The sequence below is a fragment of the Balaenoptera physalus genome, assembly GCF_965194825.1.
Source record: "Balaenoptera physalus genome assembly, chromosome: 1".
Lineage (NCBI taxonomy): Eukaryota > Metazoa > Chordata > Mammalia > Artiodactyla > Balaenopteridae > Balaenoptera > Balaenoptera physalus.
The window spans coordinates 174,357,444-174,380,133 of NC_138882.1; the positions used below are offsets into that span (position 1 = coordinate 174,357,444).

Here is a 22,690-nt window from a genome sequence, read left to right on the forward strand (position 1 = left end):
TCAGTTGTACTACAGATTCTAAATCAGAAATAAAATTAAGGAAAGGACTCCTTAATACTTTCCTTCTAAGAAAACAATGTTCTGTGTTCCTAAATTCATGTTTTGCTAACTTAATGCCAAGGACTTGCTTAGAAAATTCAGCATTACAAAATAAATATTGTCTTTAGAAATGTCATTTAAAAAAAACAATGGCTACTCTTAACAGTTTTTAGAAAATAAAAGAGGACATCTATTTACCAAACAGTATATACCATTTCTGCCAGAAAATCTAGTTTTATCATTACCTAAATTTCCCTGACTTAATTTTTTTTAAAGTAGTAGTAGTAGTTGAAGAAAGTATAATTTGACCACTAGCTAATTCTTAAAAATAGATAAGACCCTCGAGAATAGGTTGAATTCTTAATTTCTTTTAAATATTTAACATAAATAAATAAATAAAATCATTTTAAATGTCCCCAAGTGATACAGATTTATTGCCTTGCCATGGCTTCTTTTTTGTTTTTGTTTTTTCCTAAGTGTTTTTTGACCCTTAACATTTAGAAAAGGAAGGTAATAGTAATCATTCTCTTAAGATACTTTTGTGTTAAAGAATCTTTTCCTTTTGGCTTGACCTTCTTTTTCTGAAATTAGATAAATACTGATTCAGTTTGCTCTTCAATTTGCTCTCCTGAATGAGCCTCTTGCATTTTATATTGAGAGAATATAGAGTGGTACATGTTTACCTCCCTATGAAAATCCAACCTAAAAAACTTTGAATTTTGAAAGCAGATAATAGGGTATGTTTTTCATGTTCTAGATGCATTCTTTACATCAGTGATATATTTTTAATATTTCACTTTATGTTGAGACGTGCATACTGGTGATTCTTTTGCTATTAGTCTTTTAGCCCCTCACTTAAGTATAAAACTAGGAAGACATAAGCAGTTGGTAAAAGGACCTTTTGAAACATTTAAAATGTCATCCCATATCCCTGGTGGAACATTAATAATCAGGGAAATGGTAGGGTTAAAAATCATCCTCAGCGGTGTATCTAAGATATACACTATAAGAACAAATAGCTGAATTAGAGACGCTAAATGTACCAAAGAAGATTCTGTCATTGAGTTTTTAATATAGTAAGACAAAGGTCTAGTCATAGTTTCAAAAGACTTATGTAAGTGTTGACATACTGTTGAAATGAGTATTGTTGTTAGTCACTCCTTACCTATTTAAGGTAATGAGAATTGTGAAGCTGACCTGCTGGTGAGTCATTTTTTCCTCTCTGCTTCATTTGCTTGCTGTTCTGTTCAGTATCTATAATATGATGTGCAAAATCTGATTGTTACTTCAGAGAGAGGTAAGAAATTAAAGTGCTTTAAAAACAAATTTTCTGGGAATTCCCTGGTGGTCCAGTGGTTAGGACTCTGTGCTTCCACTGCCAGGGGCCTGGGTTCAATCCCTGGTTGGGAACGGAGATCCCACAAGCCACGTGATGTGGCCAAAAAATTTAAAAAAAAAATTTTTTTTAAATACTAAAAAAAAATTTTTTTTTTAAACCCACAAATTTTCTGCTGACTATAAATGGTGATTGTCATGGGGCATCTTTTTTTTTTTTTTAAATTGATTTGTACCTGGGTCTTAATTTATAAAGGTGATTGAGTGACTACATGAAGAGGTCAGTGCCATTGAAAAAAAAGAAGAAGAAAAAAAAAAGTTTGGACTTCCCTGGTGGCACAGTGGTTAAGAATCCGCCTGCCAATGCAGGGGACACAGGTTCGAGCCCTGGTCCGGGAAGCTCCCACGTGCCATGGAGCAACTAAGCCCGTGTGCCACAACTGCTGAGTCTGTGTGCTACAACTCCTGAAACCTGGGAGCCTAGAGCCTGTGCTCCGCTACAAGAGAAGCCACCACAATAAGAAGCCCGCGCACCGCAACAAAGAGTAGCCCCTGCTTTCTGCAACTAGAGAAAGCGCGTGGGCTACAACAAAGATGCAACGCAGCCAAATAAATAAATAAATTTATTTTTTTAAAAAGTTTCATGTTACAGTTCTCTTAGAGATGAGAGATGTAGCAGACCACACAGGGTCACGGGGGTAAGCACCAGTGTCATTCAGGAGGCAGAGATGCATAGGGGAATTCTAAGAGAATGCATAGGCTACAGTCTTAATTGAGGTTTCCACAGGCAAGGTGTGAAGCAATGTAACATAGGGTAATTGTTTATTTAGGATTGGCTAGTTTGAATAATTCCAGAGGGTTTTGGGGTATAGAAGCTATCACTAGGTATCTGGCGCTGGGTTGATTTACAGCAGGGGAATATAGTTCAGAGTATGGTTCAGAATATAGGCTCTAGATTGCAGGGGAGATGTAAGCAACTTTGGCTCTTAGTTTGGCCCTGTGATTAGTGGGTGCCGAACAGACAAATATAGAATCTAAGAAAATATAGAGCATTTATTAACTGTTAAAAATAATTAGAATAAGAAGAGTAAATGTCAGATGTTGAGTAAAGCTAATTTTCACAGGCTGTAGTAGAAATCTAAAACTTGAGTGGAAAGAATGGTCCTGTCCCAAGTTGATGATGATAAGGCCATGATTTAAAAAAAAAATTACTTTATTGAGATATAGTTTATTGAGGTATATACAACGTTATGTTAGTTTCTGGTATACAGCAAAGTGATTCAGTTATACGTATATATAATAGTTTGCATCTGCTGATCCCAGACTCCCAATCCATCCCTCCCCAACTCCCCTCCCCATTGGCAGCCACAAGTCTGTTCTCTATGTCTGAGTCTGTTTCTGTTTCATAGATAAGTTCAGTTGCATCGTGTTTTAGATTCCACATATAAGTGATATCATATGGCATTTGTCTTTCTTTTCTAACTGACTTCACTTAGTGTGGTATCTCTAGGTCCATCCATGTTGCTGCACATGGCATTATTTCATTCTTTTTTTATGGCTGAGTAGTATTCCATTATATATACACACACACACAAACACACACACCCACACCCCATACCTTCTTTATCCGCTCATATGTCGATGGACATTTAGGTTGTTTCCATATCTTGAATAAAGCCAAGATTTTTAACCCTGCTGTTTACTTGTGTATAAAGAGAGATGCTGCTGATGAGCATTACTGTTGGAGTTATTTTAATCACATTGTCTCTTCCTTATTGAGTTATCCCTTTCTTGTTTCTGTACTACTTGCTAGCTCTATCTCGAGATTGTTCCAGTCATTGTTCACAGTACAACATAAATCCTAGCCTCAGGTTCTCTTTCACTTTCCCCTGTTGCCAGTCAGTCCTCAGTCCTCTGCAGTCAGAAATGGTTCTCTCTATGCTCATCACTTACTTTGAAATCACTCCATCTTTTTACCCTAGTCTTCATCTTTCTCAGCTACTCTGAAGCGGCTCATATTATTGTCCAAACTAGAACTCTTTTGTAGAGTGAAAGGGGGCACTAACCAAACTCGGTTTTAGGATAGGAGGTATAAATTAACACTGTTCCTGGCAACCTGGAAGCACTTAAAAAACTCCTTTATAGCTATCAGGGTGCTCTTTGAGCTCAAGTTTTAAAAGGACATATATACATAGGAAAAATTTTAGAAGAATATACACGAAACTTAATACTGAAATCATGGAGGTTTGGGGGCAGAATAAGGTCTTTTGTATTTTATTTTATACATATCTGTATGGTTTGGGTTTCTAAAAATATGAGCATATGTGCCTTTTGTATTTAAATATTAAAAAGAAATTAGTAATACTGTAGACAAAAGAGGTGGTACATGATTACAACCACAGTGTACTCTAGGCTAAAACATGGAAAAGGAGTGAAGCTTGGGAAATATTCTTGATTGAGAGCAATGAAAAGGACCCTAAAATTTGTGGTTTTGGCTTGGAGAATAAAAGGATGGAATAAGTGGCGAAGAGAGAACGACTACACTCAACCCCTAATTTCTTTTTGTCTTACCGATAAAGGAGAGTAATCTTCAAACTATAAAGGATACCATATCAATTAAAAATATTTTATTTCCACATTTATAAGCAGGTACCTAAGTTATTTCAAATGAGTTCTAATTCTCTAGACTCCCCCCAGTAAAAAGACTGGGTTTGGTGCTCCTTTGTGTTCCATAGAACCTTGAACTTCTATCAGAATCATTATTTCACTGTTTTATTTATTTTTGGCTGCGTTTGGTCTTCGTTGCTGCATGTGGGCTTTCTCTCGTTGTGGCGAGCAGGGGCTACTCTTCCTTGCGTGCGGTGGCTGCTCTTGTTGTGGAGCACGGGCTCTCGGCGCACGGGCTTCAGTAGTTGCGGCACGCGGGCTCAGTAGTTGTGGCTCACGGGCTTAGTTGCTCCACAGCATGTGGGATCTTCCTGGACCAGGGCTCGAACCCGTGTCCCCTGCATTGGTAGGCGGATTCTTAACCACTGTGCCACCAGGGAAGTCCCTGTTTTACTGTTTTAGAAATTATCTATTTCTTTTCAACCAGACTGTAACTTCCTTGAGGTCACGGACTGTATTTTGTTTATCGTTATATTCCCTTTCAGGAGGGCTTGGTAGAGAACAGTCAGTTGAATGAATGATAGCATGAATATGAACTAGAATTCTCACTATAGGCATTTAACGTTGGAGAATGAATCTGCAGTGTATTTTTCTCTCACATTAGTCTCATGTGGATTGACAGCTTTCCTGGGCCAGTCTTCCATGAAGGCTTCTTTCATCTTGTGATGCTATTATCTTCAACTGTAACCTCCATGGTTGCCAGAGAAATGGAAGAGAGGATTGAAGAATCACATGAGATGTTTTTAAGGGGTAGTTGTAGAAGTGGCTTACGTGGATAGCTCCAACCTGACAGTAAGGGGGTGTGGAAAATGCCATCAATCTGTGTCTTAGTCTATTCTGGCTGCTGTAACAAAATGCTATAGAATTGGTGGTTCATAAACAATAGAAATTGATTTCTCACAGTTCTGGGGGCTGGGAAGTCCAAAATCAAGGCGCCAGCAGATTTGGTGTATGGTAAGGACCTGCTACCTGGTTCATAGACTGCCATCTTTTTGCTGTGACCTCACATGGTGGAAAGGGAAAAGGAGGTCTCTTTTTTTTTTTAATTTTTTTTTTTTATATGGATTACTGTTAGGAGACCATAGACTGTTTTAAATTCATTTCTTTGATCGCAAAGAGGGTCTTTGGGTGAGCTAAGCGTAGATTCATCACTATTGGAAAATTACGTTATTATCTGACCTTATGTAAATACTGTCATCTTCAGGTGGGAGGGACAGCACATTTATATTATAGCAAGAGCCTGTATTTTTGTCATTTGTGAAATTATGGCAGTAGATAAGCTAGAAAATTGAATTTTTCTTATCTTTAGCCTTGCAGTTTCCAGTCAAAACATGTTTTCCAGCGTTATTCCATCAACGCATTTTTCTCCTATGCCTTTCAGTGAGGTTATGTCATACATTTGTAATACAATTAAATTCTCTTGTCACAGTATGTATACCATCCTGGAATTCCTTGACCTCCTGGTTGGTTTTGGTATCTTTTATCATACAGAAGTTTTGAATTTTTGTAAAATCAGTGTATTTTCTCCTTTATGGCTTTTGAATTTAATATCATGCTTAGTGTAAGGGTTTATCTACCTCAAAGTTCTTTGTTTTTTGTTTTTTTCTTTTTTCTTCATATGCTTCTGTAATTTTGTTTCTAAATTTAGAGGGTTTTAAAAAAAATTATTTTATTTATTTACTTTTAGCTGTGTTGGGTCTTCATTGCTGTGCTCAGGCTTTCTCTAGTTGCGGCGAGCGGGGGCTACTCTTCGTTGCGGTGTGCAGGCTTCTTGTTGTGGTGGCTTCTCTTGTTGTGGAGCACGGGCTCTAGGCACGTGGGCTTCAGTAGTTGTGGTGCACAGACCTCAGTAGTTGTGGCTCGCGGGCTCAGTAGTTGTGGCTCGCAGACTTAGTTGCTCTGCAGCATGTGGGATCTTCCCAGACCAGAGCTCAAACCCACGTCCCCTGCATTGGGAGGTGGATTCTTAACCACTGCGCCACCAGGGAAGTCCCTAGAGGGTTCTTTTTTAATGCCCCTTTTTTCTTTATCTTTATTGGTACCTATGAAAATTAAGGCAGCATTATATAATGAGTTGATATGCCATAAGCAAATAACCAAGAGTATTTGGTTTTATTTATTTTGTCATGTTTTCTCATGAGGAGTGGCTGTCCATTAGAAATTGTATGGGCCTTGTATTTAACTTGTATTTATTATTTACCTTGTCTGAATTGTTAAATTTAATCATATTAAATAGCTATATTCCCACCAGATACGTTTATTTAAAATTGTTTAGCAAAGTTTCTGCCTCTGTGAGTTCTTATTCTTTGTAGTGGTTGGCAGTACTCTTTGTCAGCTTAAAATACTTTAAGTTTTCATAATTTGTATGGCTAAGCACACTAAGCATACTTCTACTATAGCTAGTAATTCTAATCAGAAAACTCTAAAATCAGATTCTTTGTCATATAAAAAAACAGGGAAAACTTAGTAGTGTTAACCATTGATCTTTCATTTATGGATTCTTAAACTGTTTCAATGAAAAGGCTTTTACCTTAGAAGGAATTAGAGAAGGTGAAAATATGGGGAAAAAACAGAATAGTGTGAAGAATATTTTTTAGATTACTGGTAACCTGATTAGAATTTATTTTTATTTTTGGCATGTAAGTAATTTGAATATAAAGGTATTTCTGTTACATAAATGATTAGATGATAGTGAGATTGCCATACTTACTGTGTGAGAATAAAACTGTGTGTCTGGTAAAATTTTAAACTAACCAGTTTGTATCCAAGTTTGGATACCTTATCCTGGTAAACATTCTGTGTTGAGTAAAAATCCTGGTAAACCTTTTATTTTACCTTGAATCTGACAAACACTTTTTTCATTTAAATAAAGGGAGAGCCTCATGTGAAAAACAAGTACATCTCTAACTCTCAAATATAATAGGGATTAATAAGATAAATCTAAGGGAAACAAAAGGAATCAGTTACCCTGTAATTTATTAGTTAATATTAGGCTGCCACTTGAGTAGCTAGATGATTTTAAAAACAGATCAAGACATTGATGCTTTTGTATAATTTTTTTACAGGTGAAAAAAGCCAAGATGCAGGAATCAGGAGAGCAAACTTTAAGGTATACAGAGTTGAATTTCTTTTTAGTGACCTACTTATAATTGTTTTTACATGCTGATTAGTATATGGGCGTGATTTGGGTTGACTACCCTGTTTTTGGTTTTTAGCATCAGTCTACGTTTTGAAATTATTTGGTTTAAGGTGAAAATTTTCCTCTAAAAGTTTGTCCTTGAAACACATAGGTGCTGATTTTTTTCATTTATTCATTATTTATTCAACAGTATATACCAATCTCATGGTATCTCTCAGATTCTGTGATATGTGGAAGAGACACAATGGTGAATATTCTTCAGTCAGATGTACAGTATACATAATAGGGAAGACAGAAATAAGGAAAATCCAAGGGGTTAATCATTAATTACCAAATGGATATGGGACACCTTAGTCATTAGCTCGGCTCCCCTTGTAGAAAAGAGGCAGCTTCTTTGCATGTCATGTTCTGGCTTCCACAACACCATGATTTTAAGTTGTCCACAGTTCTTACCTTCTGTTGTTTGTCTACCAACCATATGAACCGGTAACTGCATCACCTCTAACATCTTAATTTTAAGAATCCTACTCTTATACCACCACACACACTATCATTCCAGCTTATTTATTCTATTGTCACACTAGCCCTGTGTGTTATACACTTCCAATTAAATGAGCTGTCATATTTTCACTATCAAGCATTGACCCTTCCCCCAAAAAAGACTTCAATAACTCTCCATTTTCCCCTTTTCCCAGCTCCTGGCAACCATCATTCTGCTTTTTGTCTCTGTGATTTTGAGTACTCTAAGTACCTCTTATTAGTGCAGTCATGAGTTATTTGTCTTTCTGTGACTTGCTTATTTCATTTAGCGTAATGTCTTCATGGTTTATCCATGTTGTAGCATGTGTGAGAATTTCCTTCCTTTTTAAGGCTGAGTAATACTTCACTGTATTCCACACTTTGTTTATCCATTCTTTAGTTGGTTGTGTTAATTATTGACAAGAGTTCTATTGAATGAGAATGAAATATTTGTGGTGCTTACTTTTGGAGTTTGGGTGTTTTTGCTCTTTTTTGGAGGAGGGAAATTTTATTTTGGAGCATTTTTTTTTAATATCATACATTGTTAAGTAAAATTTATGTTTATATAACTGAAAATAATTCTATTTTGAGACAGTAATAATTTTTCTAGATACAATAACTTTAAATATTTAACAAAGTGCTAGAGTTAATTCACTGTCTTGGTGCTGTTGTTTCTATTTAATCTCTAGATACTCAGTTGAATAAGTAGGGGATTTTGCTATAAGATTACAGGACCATAGGATTTTAGGAACTGATCCATTGTATGCCAGACCATACAAATATACCTTCTAAGATACAGGATCTAGAAATAGTCTTTCAACAGTGGGTATAACAGTGAACCCCAGACTTATTCAGGTACACATAGAAGACCAGTCATTGTAGTCAGAAATGTGAAGTTCTTGTCTGGGTTTATACCTTTCTCCTTGGAATCCTATTTAATTAGGCATAAGATGGGGCTCAAAAGTCTGTATTTTTACCATTCAGGTAATTATAAGAAATAAGCCATTTTGGGAAACAATGATGTAACTATTCAGTATGATTTCTTACCCTTACCCTCAATTCCCATAGTAATATCTTGGTTAGTATATTAAGCGCTATTCCAGAAATACAGACAGTTGAGTAAATAGATTAAAATAAACTTCATCTGGGGATTTACCTTTAAAAATTAATTACATCTTAGGGAAAATTGTTTGAACCTTGAGAATATACCCGGAAAAAAAAACCTTTATTGATAGTATGCTTGAATATTAGAGGTCCATTCAGAAAAGATAATGAGAGCTTTAAGAATTTTGGTGCTGTGTATTTTTTTTTATAAATAACATTTCTTTTAAAAATTTTTTTCTTTTTAAAACTACTCTTTCCAGATATGTGTAGTGTCTGGGACAGTGTCCTCCACGTCTCCCTGGAGTGTAAAACAGCAAAGCAGATTTCTTGCTAGGGAACATGAATGTGGGAAGAATACCTGGGCTGGGGAAAAGTTGTATTGTAATAATACTAGCTACAGTTATATTGTACTTACTCTGTTCTAGTCTCTGTTCTAAGTACTTTTCATATATTAACTCATTAATTTCTATAACAACCCTAAAAGGTAGCTTCTATAATTATCCCTCATTGACAGTTGAAAAACTGGAGCACAAACAAATTCAGTGACTTGCTTAAAGTCATAAAGCTAGTTTTGGCAAAGTGGAATATGAACTCAAGCAATCTGGTTCTAGAATCCACACTCTTAAGCACTGTGCTATACTGGTAGTTGAGGGAATATGTGGAGAGTGGAAAGTAAGGTAGAAGGAAGAGGGAGGACATTGTGAGGGATGAAAGTATAATCTCCAATTCAGAATTTCAGTGAGTATCTTCCCAACATTAAAGTGTCTAACATAATGACTTGTCCTCCCAGTTTACATGACTTATCTTTTACAGTTTCTCTTAATTTGTCTTACAAGTTTTTTTAAAAAGATGTTGCTAAGTTTTGGGAATGATAACAAATAAAAATTTGTTTATTTTTAATTGGGGGAAAGGAAATACAGTGGAATGCACCATTTTAAGGTTCAGAACCCCTTCTTGGAAGCAAGCGTGTATGATTTGAAAAAACTTGTCAAGTGATTATGAGGACCATTGTCTGAAATCAAGCATCTTCCTACTTCCCTTTGGTACTTTGGAAATAAAGTGACAGCAGTTTTTGGTGTTGTGGAATTTTTCTTTTACCATGTGGTCTTTAGAGAAAATCCGACTTGCCTGTGGCTTAGGTGGAATTTCCGAGTGATATAAAGATTGAAGTGATGACGAAGAACAGTAGAATGCTGAAGGTACTAGCCCTGGCCCTAGCTCTTTAGGTAGCCGCTAAAAACCAAGAATAAGTATTTCATAAAGTAGACTTACCTTGCCTCTTACTTACCTAGGAAGAAAGGGTTTGATTTAATCACCTTTAGCAATGCAGCAGGTCAGGCAGGGGCTAATGTATTCATTTTGGTTTTTCCAGTCAAGTAAGCAACTCTGAAGTCAATGATCAGAAACCCGAAACTTCAAGCCTTGCTTCAAACCTTACCATGTCGGAGGAAAGTAAGTACCATATTCTGTGCACCATGGAAGAGGTGTTCCTGTGACCAGGTGATGCTATTCTTTTATAATTGGTTTTCACTGATTGCCTTGTTTGTCTCAGAATATCCAGAATCCTTTCATTGCCTTGTTTGTGTGTTCATCCTTGTGCTCTCCTATAAGCCTTATTGACATACCAGCTAAGGAACAAAATCACATGGAATTCACTCCCCAGGGATTGGTGATTGTGTTTTTGTTTCGAGGTTGGATGTTCTAAAGGTAATAAATAGTGCCTTACTCAAATCAGAAAAGTTTGTGGGCCAACCTCTGACTGTTCTCTAGAGGGCTTGATATTTTTCTACCTTCCTAATAACCAAATAATTCTACCTATCCATCTAGGCCAAAAAAGAAAAGTAAGCCCCGAGGGCCCAAGATTGATACTGGGCCCTGAGGGAGATCCATCTCAGGGATCCACTTACCAACCCTTATTCTCTTGTAGAACAGTTATATTCATGCATTAGACAAAAATTTGTAGAATGTTCTTTTTTTTTCCTGTGGAAACATGAGCTTTCTCTGACATATCGTGGTGGTATGCTCCATAGGGCAAATAGTCCTCCTTGAAATTAAATAAGGTCTTACGGAAAAAACCCGAACGAACTTTTTGGCCAACCCAATAGCTGTGCCCTTCCATATTTTCCCACACACTTTAAAAGGATAAATTTGTGTAAGACGCTTTTTGAAAAGATACTTGTTTGGGGGATATATCTTAAGATGATTATGCTTAACCTTATGTAATTCCCATGTGTTAAAAAATGGTGTGCCTATTTTAAAAAAAAATGGTATGTTTTGAGTTGTATATATTATTTCCTCAAAGATGCTGTTCCAGTGGTTCTCAAACTTTCAGCATACCTAAGAGTCATCTGGAGTGCTTGTTTGTAATGTAGAATTCTAGCCTCACCTTCAGTGATTATCATTCAGTAGACCTGATGTGGATGGGAATCTGCATTTTCAAGAAGATAGCTAATTCTGATACATATGGGAAACTGCTCTAATCAATGAAAAGTGTCTACTCTAATTTTTTTAATATCTCACTCATCCCCAAGAAAAAGGCCTGTTCCTTATATACTTCAGGGCCCGGAGGTAAGTTGTCTTCTTGCTTCTTGAAAACCATTTCTCTTTTTTTCTCAAAAACTATAGTTCCTTTGAAGTCTATATTTATGTCCCCCCCCCACATTTCTTTTTACCTCAGACTGAACTCCTAGTCATTTTGCTCTTTAAAGACTAGATCTTCTTTTTCTTCTCCATCCAGACTCTTATTATTCTTGGTAGTTTCAACATCCATGTAGATGACCTATCCAATACCCATAATGTCCTTCTTGTTTTCCTGTCCCTTTTTACTCAGCATAGATTCTATGGTTCTTTATTATAATTACTCCCTTACAAATACCTTCAATAATTTGGCCCCTTGTGCTCTTCTTGCTAAACCCCAGTCATAATTTAATCCAACTCTCCACCTTCTCTATAAGTGCATTCAAATAGCTGAACATTATTGGATGAATTATACACCTAGCTGACTATTTACTCACAGGGCCTCAAGTGGGCACCCTACTACATTTTACTCATGAGTTTTACCTTTTAATATTTCACACCACTTCTTTCCTCTCGAAGCACCTATACTCATTCACCTTTCTTCATGCTTAACTGGTGACTCCTTCTCAAATAGAAGCTCTCTGTGACAGGAAGCTCCCTTATTATCCTACCAGCACCAAATCTTTCAAAGCTACTTGTGTTTGTACCCATGTTATCTTGCTTCATTCTTGTCAGAATTGGAATAGTATTCTTGCTCCTGTCAAAGGTAAAACCTTTTATTTGTGCTTCATACCCTATTTGTTCTCACCTCCCCCAAGGACTTTGGTACTTTGGTACTTTGGTTATCCTAATACCATTCCTGCATCGTCATGTTCTTCTCTTCTTAATCCATCCTGTCAGTAAAGAGACATGATTCAGTATCTACCATCTTAAAAAACCGTCCTTTGGGTCCACATCCCCTGCTAGATATAGACCTTCTCTTTGTTCAATGACCCATTGGAACCTCTGGAAAGAGTTGCCCTCACTTGCTTTCTCACCTCCCATTCACCCTTCAACCCTCTCAAATTTAGCTTCTGTCACCACTCTTCCAATGAAATTGCTTTTGTCAAGGTCATTAGATACTTTCAGTAACTGAAAGTGCTAGTTCTAGTGACATTTCTCTCCTTGTATCCTGCCTCCCACTATTTTTTCTCCCACCTTTCTCCTTTGCTGGCCTTTCTTCTACTATCTGAACTCTGAATGTTGGTGGGCCTCAGGGTTTGGTTCTAGTCTACCATCTTTGCTCTTTCTGCATCCTCTCATCCATTACTACATTACTTTAAATGTTTTATACATTATTAACGAATTCCAAATTTGTATTTCCAGTCTGACTTCTCCCCTAATTTCATTTGTGAATCCAGCTGCCTACTTGACATCTCCACTTAGGTATTTAAAAGGAAAGTCATACTTAAAAAGTGTGAAAGCTTTTTATTCCCTTAGCCCTCACCAAATCTGTCCTCTTCCCGAACTTCCCCATCTTTGGAAGTGGTTTCACTATCCCTCTAATTACTCAAGCTGAAAACCTAGAAACTATCCTGTATTCCCGTTTTCCTCATTCCTTACATACAAATTCATCAGGATGTCATGTTAGTTTTACCTTCAGGATATATTTCAAGGTTTTGCTTCATCTCCACTGCTTTTTTTTTTTTTTTAACCAGTACAAAGTTAAACACATCCAAATTTATTTACACAAAGCTAAAGAAATTTGGGTTCTATTTCCATTTTGTGTAATTTTATTCTGGGGTCTGGCTTTGTTGTGTAGCCGACATAGGTCATTGAAACTTGATTATCCCACCTCACATGTAATTTTTTGTCACAAGGGAACAGAAAACTTGGGTATTTAGCGCACATTACAATAATGATCTTAATACTTTTGCAATTTAGTAGGAAGGCAGCTGTCCCACAGCTTGGCAAGGGGACAGAGAAGTTACAGATTTTAAGCAGATTATGCCTTGACTCTTTTGTTTTTTAATTATTTATTTTATTTCTTTATTTTGGCTGCAGTGGGTCTTAGTTATGGTACACGGGATCTTCCTTGAGGCATGCGGGATCTTTCATTGCGGCATGTGGGCTCTTCGTTGCGGTGCGCGGGCTTCTCTCTAGTTGTGGCGCATGGGCTCTGTAGTTTGCGGCACGCGGGCTCTCTTGTTGAGGCGCACAAGCTCAGTAGTTGTGGCGTGCGGACTTAGTTGCCCATGGCATGTGGGATCTTAGTTCCCCGACTAGGGATCGAACCCTCGTCCCCTGCATTGGAAGGCGGATTCTTCACCACTGGACCACCAGGGAAGTCCCTTGCCCTGACTCTTTATAAGCCTTTCATAGTTCCCAAGTGCTGCAAAGATCAAGGCTCATTCATTCTCTAGAGAAGTAAAAATTGGCCTAGATCTCCCAGGATGTTTTGTGGACCTCTTCTAGAATTAAATTAAATCAGAGGAGGAGAAGGATTTGGGTTTTTGAATGTACTTGTCAGCAGAGAAGGAACCATTATGTAGAATTCAAATGAACTTCCATTCTATGCGATGAATGCTAAGAACTTTAGATCTAATTGAGATCCCCTTCATTTTTGTCAAAGTGATTATGGATTAACATAATCTGCAAATTGCCATTAAGTATTTTCAAAGACTTTGAACAACGGCAGTGGACAAGATTCATGATAAACTCACTGGTGATGATTTATCGTACTGTTGGGCGTGAATTGGCCCTGCATCTGATCTTGATCAGGGTTCCCTTTTTGGGTCAGACACTCAGGGAACCCAGCTAGACATAAAGTTAGTTGGTTCACCCTTAGTTCCTAATCACAATAGAGCAACCTCCTTTATAGTTGTTGAAGGAAGTTCTTGAACAGTTCAGGAGTCTGGTACAAGCTCTGTGTGATGTTACTGTGTCTACAATATGGACTGAAATAGTGCTAATGAATAGGATTCTGCTCTCTGTCAAACCTGAGTTGAATATTTACAGTATTTATCCCAGATGAAATCATTAGGGTCAAGCCTCATGACGGTATCTATTCTGGATGAAGTCATGGAGGTGAAGAGGACACTAGCTGTGAAAGTCTCTTTACTTGATGGTTTATCAGAGTATTACGTCAGTTCCTCAGGTGTGTCTCTGCTTTGCCAAACGTAAAGCCTTTACTACAAAGCTGAAAAAATAGTAATACAGAAGCATACTTACATCTTTCTGCTGTTGATTATATACAGCAGTAGCTACAGTTTTCTAATAAAATTGGGTTCTTGCTCCAAATCTGTCTTGCTGCAAGTCATTCTTATGACCTTTTGTTCAGAATAGGGTAAGCACCCAGAGAATGAATAAGCTGAAGAAGTATAATGCGGTTTCCTAGACATAGGTCTTGCATTTTAAGTTTGCCTGTGAGCACAGCTGAGAGCTTAGGAAGTTGCTTCAGCTATGGTTGTAGATCAGTGATGGGTGAAGGCAGAGGTCAGTTGGTACTGACTTTCGAGCACTTTACCATACCCCTTGCATTCTAGCTTCTTTTACTGTCTCTAAAAGTCTCTAAACCCATTGTTAGAAGAGTGAGGTATTTCCTACTGCATAGTCTTTCTAAATTTCTGATGCCCAAGTTGTAGTCTGTTATTTAGTTTGAAAGACTATACAGTAAGACATGAAATTTCCCCATTTCATTTTAAAAATGTTCTAACTTTTTCCTGGTGATATCTTTCTTTCAGTTATGACATGCACCGATTACATCCCTCGCTCATCCAATGATTATACCTCACAAATGTATTCTGCAAAGTAAGTTGAATAATTATTTCAAAAATCTGTATGCTTTTTCTCTAGATTCATTGCAAAATTTAACTTGATATTTAAGTTATTAAGTTGACATTTAACTTATTTTCACCTTTCTTGTTCTTCCCTACTCCAGTTTTTTCATTCCCTCTAAATATAGTCTATGTAACATCCTTTTAAAAAGTTGATGATTGTCTGGAATAGATCACTGTTACCCAGGAGCTTGCTCAAAATGAATAGGCACTGAAAAATGCAAAATGCCGTTAGTGATGAAAACATATTACTGATTGACCTCTGATCATTCTCTCTTTGCTCTACTTTAATAGAGAGATCAATTTAAAAAGCTGAAGCCAGCCTCGGACTGGGACTTCTCAGCCTAATCTATGTTCAGTTTATTGTTTTAGGAGTGTCCTCAAGAGTAGAACTAGGCTTGAGATTAAACAGGTTTAGTGGGTTGAAGTCATTAAGAGGCAATATTTTGGGCCTCATGAGGTAAGATCAGCATTTAAGGTCCACTAAGTTAATCATCTCCAAGATGAGTAGGTGCAGAACAGTGTGTATATTCGAGCCAGCAGTTGTGCATTGATAGAGTGAGCCTACATACATAGATACATACAAGTGTGCTTTATTAAACTGGGATAAATTCTGATGTGCTTACATAGGCAGGGTACGTAAAGAACACTCACCTTTGGTAACAGAGGTGAGTGATATGTATGGGTATGTTATAAAAAGAAAACTTTTTCCTTTTGAATTTTGTGTCAGTTAAAAAAATGAGCTAATTGAAAAGTCAACTCAATGAGTTCTCCAAATTCTAACCTGGTATTAACACTAATAGCATTCTTGGGCCAGTCATTTTCATGTGGTTTTCTTCTTCTGTGAAATGACTGAAACTATTCTCTGAGATCATTATGAAGAAGATAAGAAAATAATTTGAGCTATAAAGACACTATATAAAAAATGATATTATGATCTTTATCATATCTGGAGATTAATCCATTCGAAGTCACTAAGATTTTAAATCATTCTCACGTGATTTGATTAACAGCTACAACCTGAGCTATTTCCTGGTCTCAGATCTGGCTAAGAAGAATAGAAATTTTCAAATTCAGTCTTTTAGGGTCTACCGAGATGTGAATATTGCATATTCCAAATTCATTCATTCGTTCAAAAAATATTTGTATACCTGCTGTACTCAGGACACCTTATTATCTCTGCCTTCTATCTTTTTCCTTTTTAATTTTTTTTTTTTTCATTTATTTTATTTATTTATTTTTGGCTGTGTTGGGTCTTCGTTGCTGTGCGCGGGCCCCCTCCAGCTGCCGCGAGCGGGAGCCACCCCTCGCCGTGGTGCACAGGCTTCTCACTTCGGCGGCCTCTCCGTTGCGGAGCGCGGGCTCCAGGTGGGCGGGCCTCAGCAGTTGTGGCTCTCGGGCTCCAGAGCGCAGGCTCAGCAGTTATGGCGCAGGGGCCCAGCCGCTCCGCCGCACATGGGATCCTCCCGGACCAGGGCTCGAACCCGTGTCCCCTGCATTGGCAGGTGGACTCTTAACCACTGCGCCACCAGGGGAGTCCCTATGCCTTCTACCTTAATGCAGACCTCCTTACCACTTAGCTAAAATAGCATTGCATTTTTTAACTGCCTCTATTTCAAGCACCCTCCGCAATCCATTTTACAAAGAAATGTCAAACTAATCTTTATTAAAGAACAGCTCTGATCTTGTCATTCTTTGCTCAACAATTTCAGTGACTCCCAGTTGAACACTTTTAGCCTCATATTCAAGGTCTTTGCTGTCTGTCTTCTTATACTTTCCCTTAATATAATATGTGCTCCTTGCAGGCTGAAGCCCTTCCTCTGTACCTTTGCCAGAGTTTTTCTCTTTTCCTAAAACACCCTTTCTCTCCCATTTCTGCACATGCTATCTGCTCAGCTCACAGACCATTTCTTTATAGGCTTCCTTCATTTTCTTCTTCCCCAAAACTGGGGGGGGAAAAAATCTTTTCCTTTCTGAAACACCCCTTTCCCCCATTATTTTATTGTTATGATCTATATGGTACATATGATACTTTCTTGCTTATAAGTACAGCATAACTTATCAAATAAAATAACCAGTATCTAAAAACTCAGTGCATAAAATGTGGCACCATCTTATTCCATGGATAAAATGACCAGGTCATTTAGCTAGTTTAAAATCCCAGAAGTTTCACTGTTAAGTTCAAATCTCTAGCTAAACCTGATGTGGTTGTCACCAACTAGTGGCAGTGTACTCTGGCTTAAATATCAGCGGGGCAATTCTGTGTCCTGTCTAGAACTTCCTGGATTTTATTAGTTATGTGACTTCTATTTTATAGGCTCGATCTGGGGATATTGGGCCACACCTGTATGTACTCCCTGTTTTCTAATATGGTTGCTTACCTTTTCTCTGCCAGCCTCACCCTCTTCTCTAAGTCCCACTTTCCCTCTCAGAACTTTAGTTTGGCCCAGAGGGCTAGGTGGAGAATGGAGCCAGTTGCCAATCCTGTTCTGTCCAGTTTTCTGTCATTTTAGGATTTTATTCTATATTTAGACATAAGGGCATAAACGAGTTTAGTCCATACTTGTATCTCACATAGGGCCTTGCATGTGGCACACCACAAATGTTTGAGGCATAGTAACTGGACCTTGGGAGGAAGATATTTGAAACTATTAAATTTTCTGTAAAATTGTTTGTTAGGTAGGTGACAGTAGAACCTGGAAAGGAAAAAATAATTCTACTTTCTGACCATAGTAAGAGACATTTTATGTGGCAGGTTAGTCTCCTCATTGCTGATTCTTTGCTGTTAGTGGTATTAGCTATTTCCCCTACTTTTCTCACATGAAAGTTTTTGTTTTCTTGAACTTTTCTAGACCTTATGCACATATCCTCTCAGTTCCTGTTTCGGAAACTGCTTACCCTGGGCAGACTCAGTATCAGCCACTGCAGCAGTCTCAACCCTATGCTGTCTACCCTCAGGCAACCCAAACATATGGACTACCTCCTTTCGGTAAGGCATTCTGTTGTGAGCAGTTGCTAAGAATGTTGATTTTATCCCCCAGAAATTTCCGTCTTTCCCCCAAAAGCGAGCACGGCTGATCAGGAAGCTGAGAGATGCCACGTTGTTCTTGGCAGAGCACCTGCTCAGGCACAGGTGTGATAGAAGTTGGATATGCAACTTTCCAGCAGTATATTTGATGCATGTCATATAAAATCATAACTTCTCAATACTCAGTTGTTTATCTGCCATAATGTAGCTATTTCCAGGATACTAAATCTTGACTGTAAAGCTTGGAATCTTCAAGTGTTTGGAAACTCTTTGAGGAATTACTGTTGATTTGACTTACTTCATACAAAACATGATACCATGACAAATTTATTTTGAGGTGGCTAATTTCTTGCTAAAACCAAGTAATCTACATATCCAGATGGAATGTACCTTATGGTTTTCTGCCCCCCCCAACCCCGCTCTGTTTTGTCAATTTCTCCCTCTCCTTTCCTGCTGCCCCAAACTGATCAGTTGTTTCTCTGCTGAACCAGAAAGTCGTCTTAGAGGGGGAAATCCCCAATTTTGTACAACCTTATCATGTGCATAGAGAGTTTTGTCCTTTGGTTTTAGGTATCTTGTACATGAACTATAAATTAGAATGATTTACTAGAAGTCAGTTTGAGGTTCTTTGGGCACTTAATGTCTGTGCTTTTTCTGTGTGTGTGTTAATCGATAGATATTGTCAGTGTGGTTTATTGCCCCTTCCCTGCTTTCCTAGAACTGGTGTCAGAAAATTAAGAGAATACTGTATTTTTAAAAAAATATTCAATATGTTAATAAAATTATAACTGTGTAGCCTTTATTGAAACTAGCTAGGAATTAGAGAAATCTTTCAGATTGCCACAGATTCTGGGTGTTGCTTGCTTTTGGTTTTGAGATTCCTACTTTTCCTGGCCTATTTGGCTACTCTTTTATGATACTGACAGCTTTCTTATCTTGAGCCTTGTTAGCATTCCTTAGCTCCTGATAACTACTAGAAACAAAAATTGGGGGTTATGTTTAATGATAGTGGTAGTTGATAACTTCATGAGAGAAGAGAAACAGAAATGCTCTTGCTTTCCTGTTTGTACACCCATGCCTCAGTGCCTGTCGGTATATACTAAAATTTTATGTTTCTGATACATTTAACCAGACAAGACTGAGCAGTCCTTTCGGAAGCAGGACTCTGTGAATATGTTTGTGTTTATTTCTTTTTGCATATATTAAAGCTAATTTATCAACAGCTGGCTAACAATAGGCCAGCAAGTATAAAGTATTTCACATTTTATTTTACTCTCTGTTTTGATTTAAATTCTTTATTAGAAAGCCAAAAGCCCTTTATGACATTGTTGAACAGTTGATTATTTCTGCTGTTCAGTGTTAAATAAAACTCCTATTATATCTCTGAACTCAGATTTTGGAAAACCTAGCACAATGCCATGTGCATATAGGTCCTAGATATTATGGTATCTTTTATAATAACAGCATTTCCCTCATTTTAAAGAAAGAAAGAAAAATCTGTAAAATAGGTAGATCCCTGTTAAAAACTTGAAGGAAACAGTGTTTATTTTATAAAGAAATATTGGTTTTAACAGGCTCTTTTATTAATCTATTTCTGTTTAATAATTGGGGGTGAGGGAAACTTGTTTAGTAAGTTTTTCTTATCAGTAATTCAGAGAGAACTGTTCATTAGCTTAATTTGCCTTTGAATGATAGGTATGGCATATTCTCAAATTTTATAAAGGAAATTTTAAGGAAATGTTTGTAATACTTTGTGTGTGTGTGTGTGTGTGTGTGTGTGTGTGTGTGTGTGTGTATAATGCTTTTTAAAGTGACTGTATTTTTGAAAGACATTTTCTTATGTTTTAACACATGGCTTCTTTTCTTTTATATCACTCAGATGTAAAATACTCCATTTCTTCCTGTGTAGCACAGGGAATTATACCCAATATCTTGTAATAACCTATAATGGAATATAATTTGCAAAAAACAAAAAAACTGTATCAGTATACTATACACCTGAAATTAACACAATATTGTAAATCAACTACACTTCAGTTAAAAAAAAGACTCCATTTCTTTTTTTCTTGTGAAGATTTTGGTAATTTTATTATCTTAGTGTTGCCTGTTAGCACTAAAACTAGATTAGCTAGTCTGTTATTTTATTTCAGATGTAAACAGAGCTTTAGAAAATCTTACTGTAATACGATTGTATGTTATATATTTATACAGTATTAATAATATATTGTAATAATATTGAGTGCTTGCTACGCAAGCAGTATGCTGAGAATGAGTGCTTCACACTTTACAATACTTTCTTATGTAACCCTCAGGACCACCCTAAAAAGTAAGTGGCAGCATTATCCCTTTTTATAGATGAGGAAACAGGCTTAGAAGGATTAAGTGACTAACCTGAGGTCATACAGTTAGTAAATGCCTAGGATTAGAAGTGCACCCCGGTCTGTTTAATTCCAGAAGTGCTCATAAATTTAGGTCTGTATGAAAAAGTTAATCTCAGAGTTGAGTTTGAAATTTAAAAGTTTCCTCCTTTTAAAGAAGTGAGAAAAGACTAGAGGAAATCTAAGAAGCCCATATTATGACTAATCTTTCAAAGTAAAGGAATGGTGGTCATATCTTTTCAGAGCTATATAGAAATCTGGTGAGATGGTAGAATGAGGATTTGAGGTTTAACTTCCAGTGATCTGCATGAATACGTGTGAGAGAAAGGGTACTCGTTCGTTTTTAGGGGCTCATAAAAGATTGGCTTAACTGCCATTGTTCTACCTTCTTTTAAAAGAACTTTAATATGAGATGGAGATTTGACAGTATGTATTAAGAGTCTTAAGGATGTTCATGCCATATCCCTCAGTAATTTTACTTTTAGGGATTTATCCTAGGGAATTAATTAGAGATAACCACAAAAATTTACTACCAAGATATTCATCACAGCATTATTTATAATAGCAAAAGATTGGAAACAACAGACATATTGAATTGAAAGGTATATGTTAAATTGCAGTGTATCCATAGAATGGAAAACCGTGTAGCCATTATAAATCATATTCTTAAAGAATATTTAGTGCCTTGAAAAAAGTTTATTATTAATTGAAAAAAGCAGTATATTAAACTGAAAATACAATATAATATACCAAGTTAGTAGTTTTTTAAAATATGTACATAAAGAATAATTTGGAAGAAAAACTGAATGTTAACAGTACAGGCAGTACAGATTTGATCTCAGTTACCAAGGAACCACGCAAAGTGAGGACACAGTTCCAATGTGTACAGGTTTCAGTTAACACAGTCCCGTGCAAAAATGAGAATTGTCTGTATTTTTTGTGTGTGTGATGAGACTATGCAATTTTTTTCTTTTCACTTTCTATATTTTCCATAATATACATCTACTTATAGTTAACAAAAGTACTCAGATTAAATTACTTAGTATTTATAAGAGCTCATCCCAGTGAGGTATTAAATCAACAAGATATTCTTTCATGTGGTTTTTTTAGCATTTATATGTACTTCAATTCTTAACCAAACTAATCTTCTCTAAATTTCCTCTACTCTGATATATATTACTGCAAAGTGAACTGCTCAGATTAGTTTGGTTAGTGACTAACCAATAGGGGGGAAGTATTTGTGCTGAGAAACTTGGGTAGAGTTTGTGATAAGACCCCACTGTGGGGCAGCAGGAGAACAGCACTCAGAGGCAGACTTCCTTTCCATTTTTACATCAGCTGCTGCTCTACATCAGGCTCTTGGTGCTTAAAATGACTTGAGAAAGTCTACTTGTAGGCAAAGAACAGTGGACCAGGAGGCAGGAAGCCAGGATTTCATTTCTTCTTTGCTGCTGGCATTAGTGCTCTACAGTCACACCATTTGTTCATGCTACTTGTTACTTGGAATTCTGGAAAGAGTGCTTTTAAAGGAAGATAGACAGATAGATACACACACATTTAAAGAGCAGGGCTACAGTGATACTGGAGGCAGTGTCCATATTGTCTTTTATTCCTCTGTTCTTCATAAAATAATATTCAATAGCTACTTCATGTTTCTGCCCAAAAACATTCAAAACTATCTATTATTTTCTCTACTTGTCTTGGACATTTTGCACTAATTTCTGACCTTATAAGATGGACCAGTTTATAGAAATTTTACATTTTGAAACTTTAAAGATACATACTGAATAATGAGACTAGCAAAACTCTCTCAGTTAATACTATTCTTATTAGTAAGATAGTATTTTAGGACAGTGTAATAATAAACATGTTTCCAAACCCAACACCTCAGGTTCAGAACCTATTTAGAAAAAAAACACATTGATTACAATAAATCTGAAAGTTATTGTGACATTGAAAAGGCAAGTTGTTTCTATGTTTCTAAAAAGTGTGATAGTCAACCACCAAGAATCTTAGCACTAATATTCAAATTTCACATCATAAATGTTTAAAAAAACTACATTCTCAAATATTTTTTATTGTTAAATGTCAGCCATAACAAGGAATTAAGCTGTGGCTTACCTGGGCAAGACTGAAAATCATCCTGAAC

General features: G+C 36.8%; 1 protein-coding gene across 16 annotated transcripts in view; it reads left to right on the forward strand.

Moving 5' to 3' along the window:
- Window positions 1–22,690, forward strand: part of EYA3 (EYA transcriptional coactivator and phosphatase 3) — a 121,272-nt gene that overhangs the window by 57,813 nt on the left and 40,769 nt on the right. For 8 of the 16 annotated variants that reach the window (XM_082440323.1, XM_082440313.1, XM_082440314.1 and 5 more), the window contains 4 exons: window positions 7,107–7,150; window positions 10,176–10,255; window positions 15,043–15,109; window positions 17,988–18,124. In XM_082440323.1, the coding sequence (XP_082296449.1) occupies window positions 7,107–7,150; window positions 10,176–10,255; window positions 15,043–15,109; window positions 17,988–18,124 (328 nt within the window). Of the gene's footprint in view, window positions 1–7,106; window positions 7,151–10,175; window positions 10,304–11,105; window positions 11,372–12,685; window positions 12,746–15,042; window positions 15,110–17,987; window positions 18,125–22,690 lie in introns of those variants that run through there. The other 8 variants (XM_082440316.1, XM_082440326.1, XM_082440319.1 and 5 more) reach the window with 8 other exon arrangements.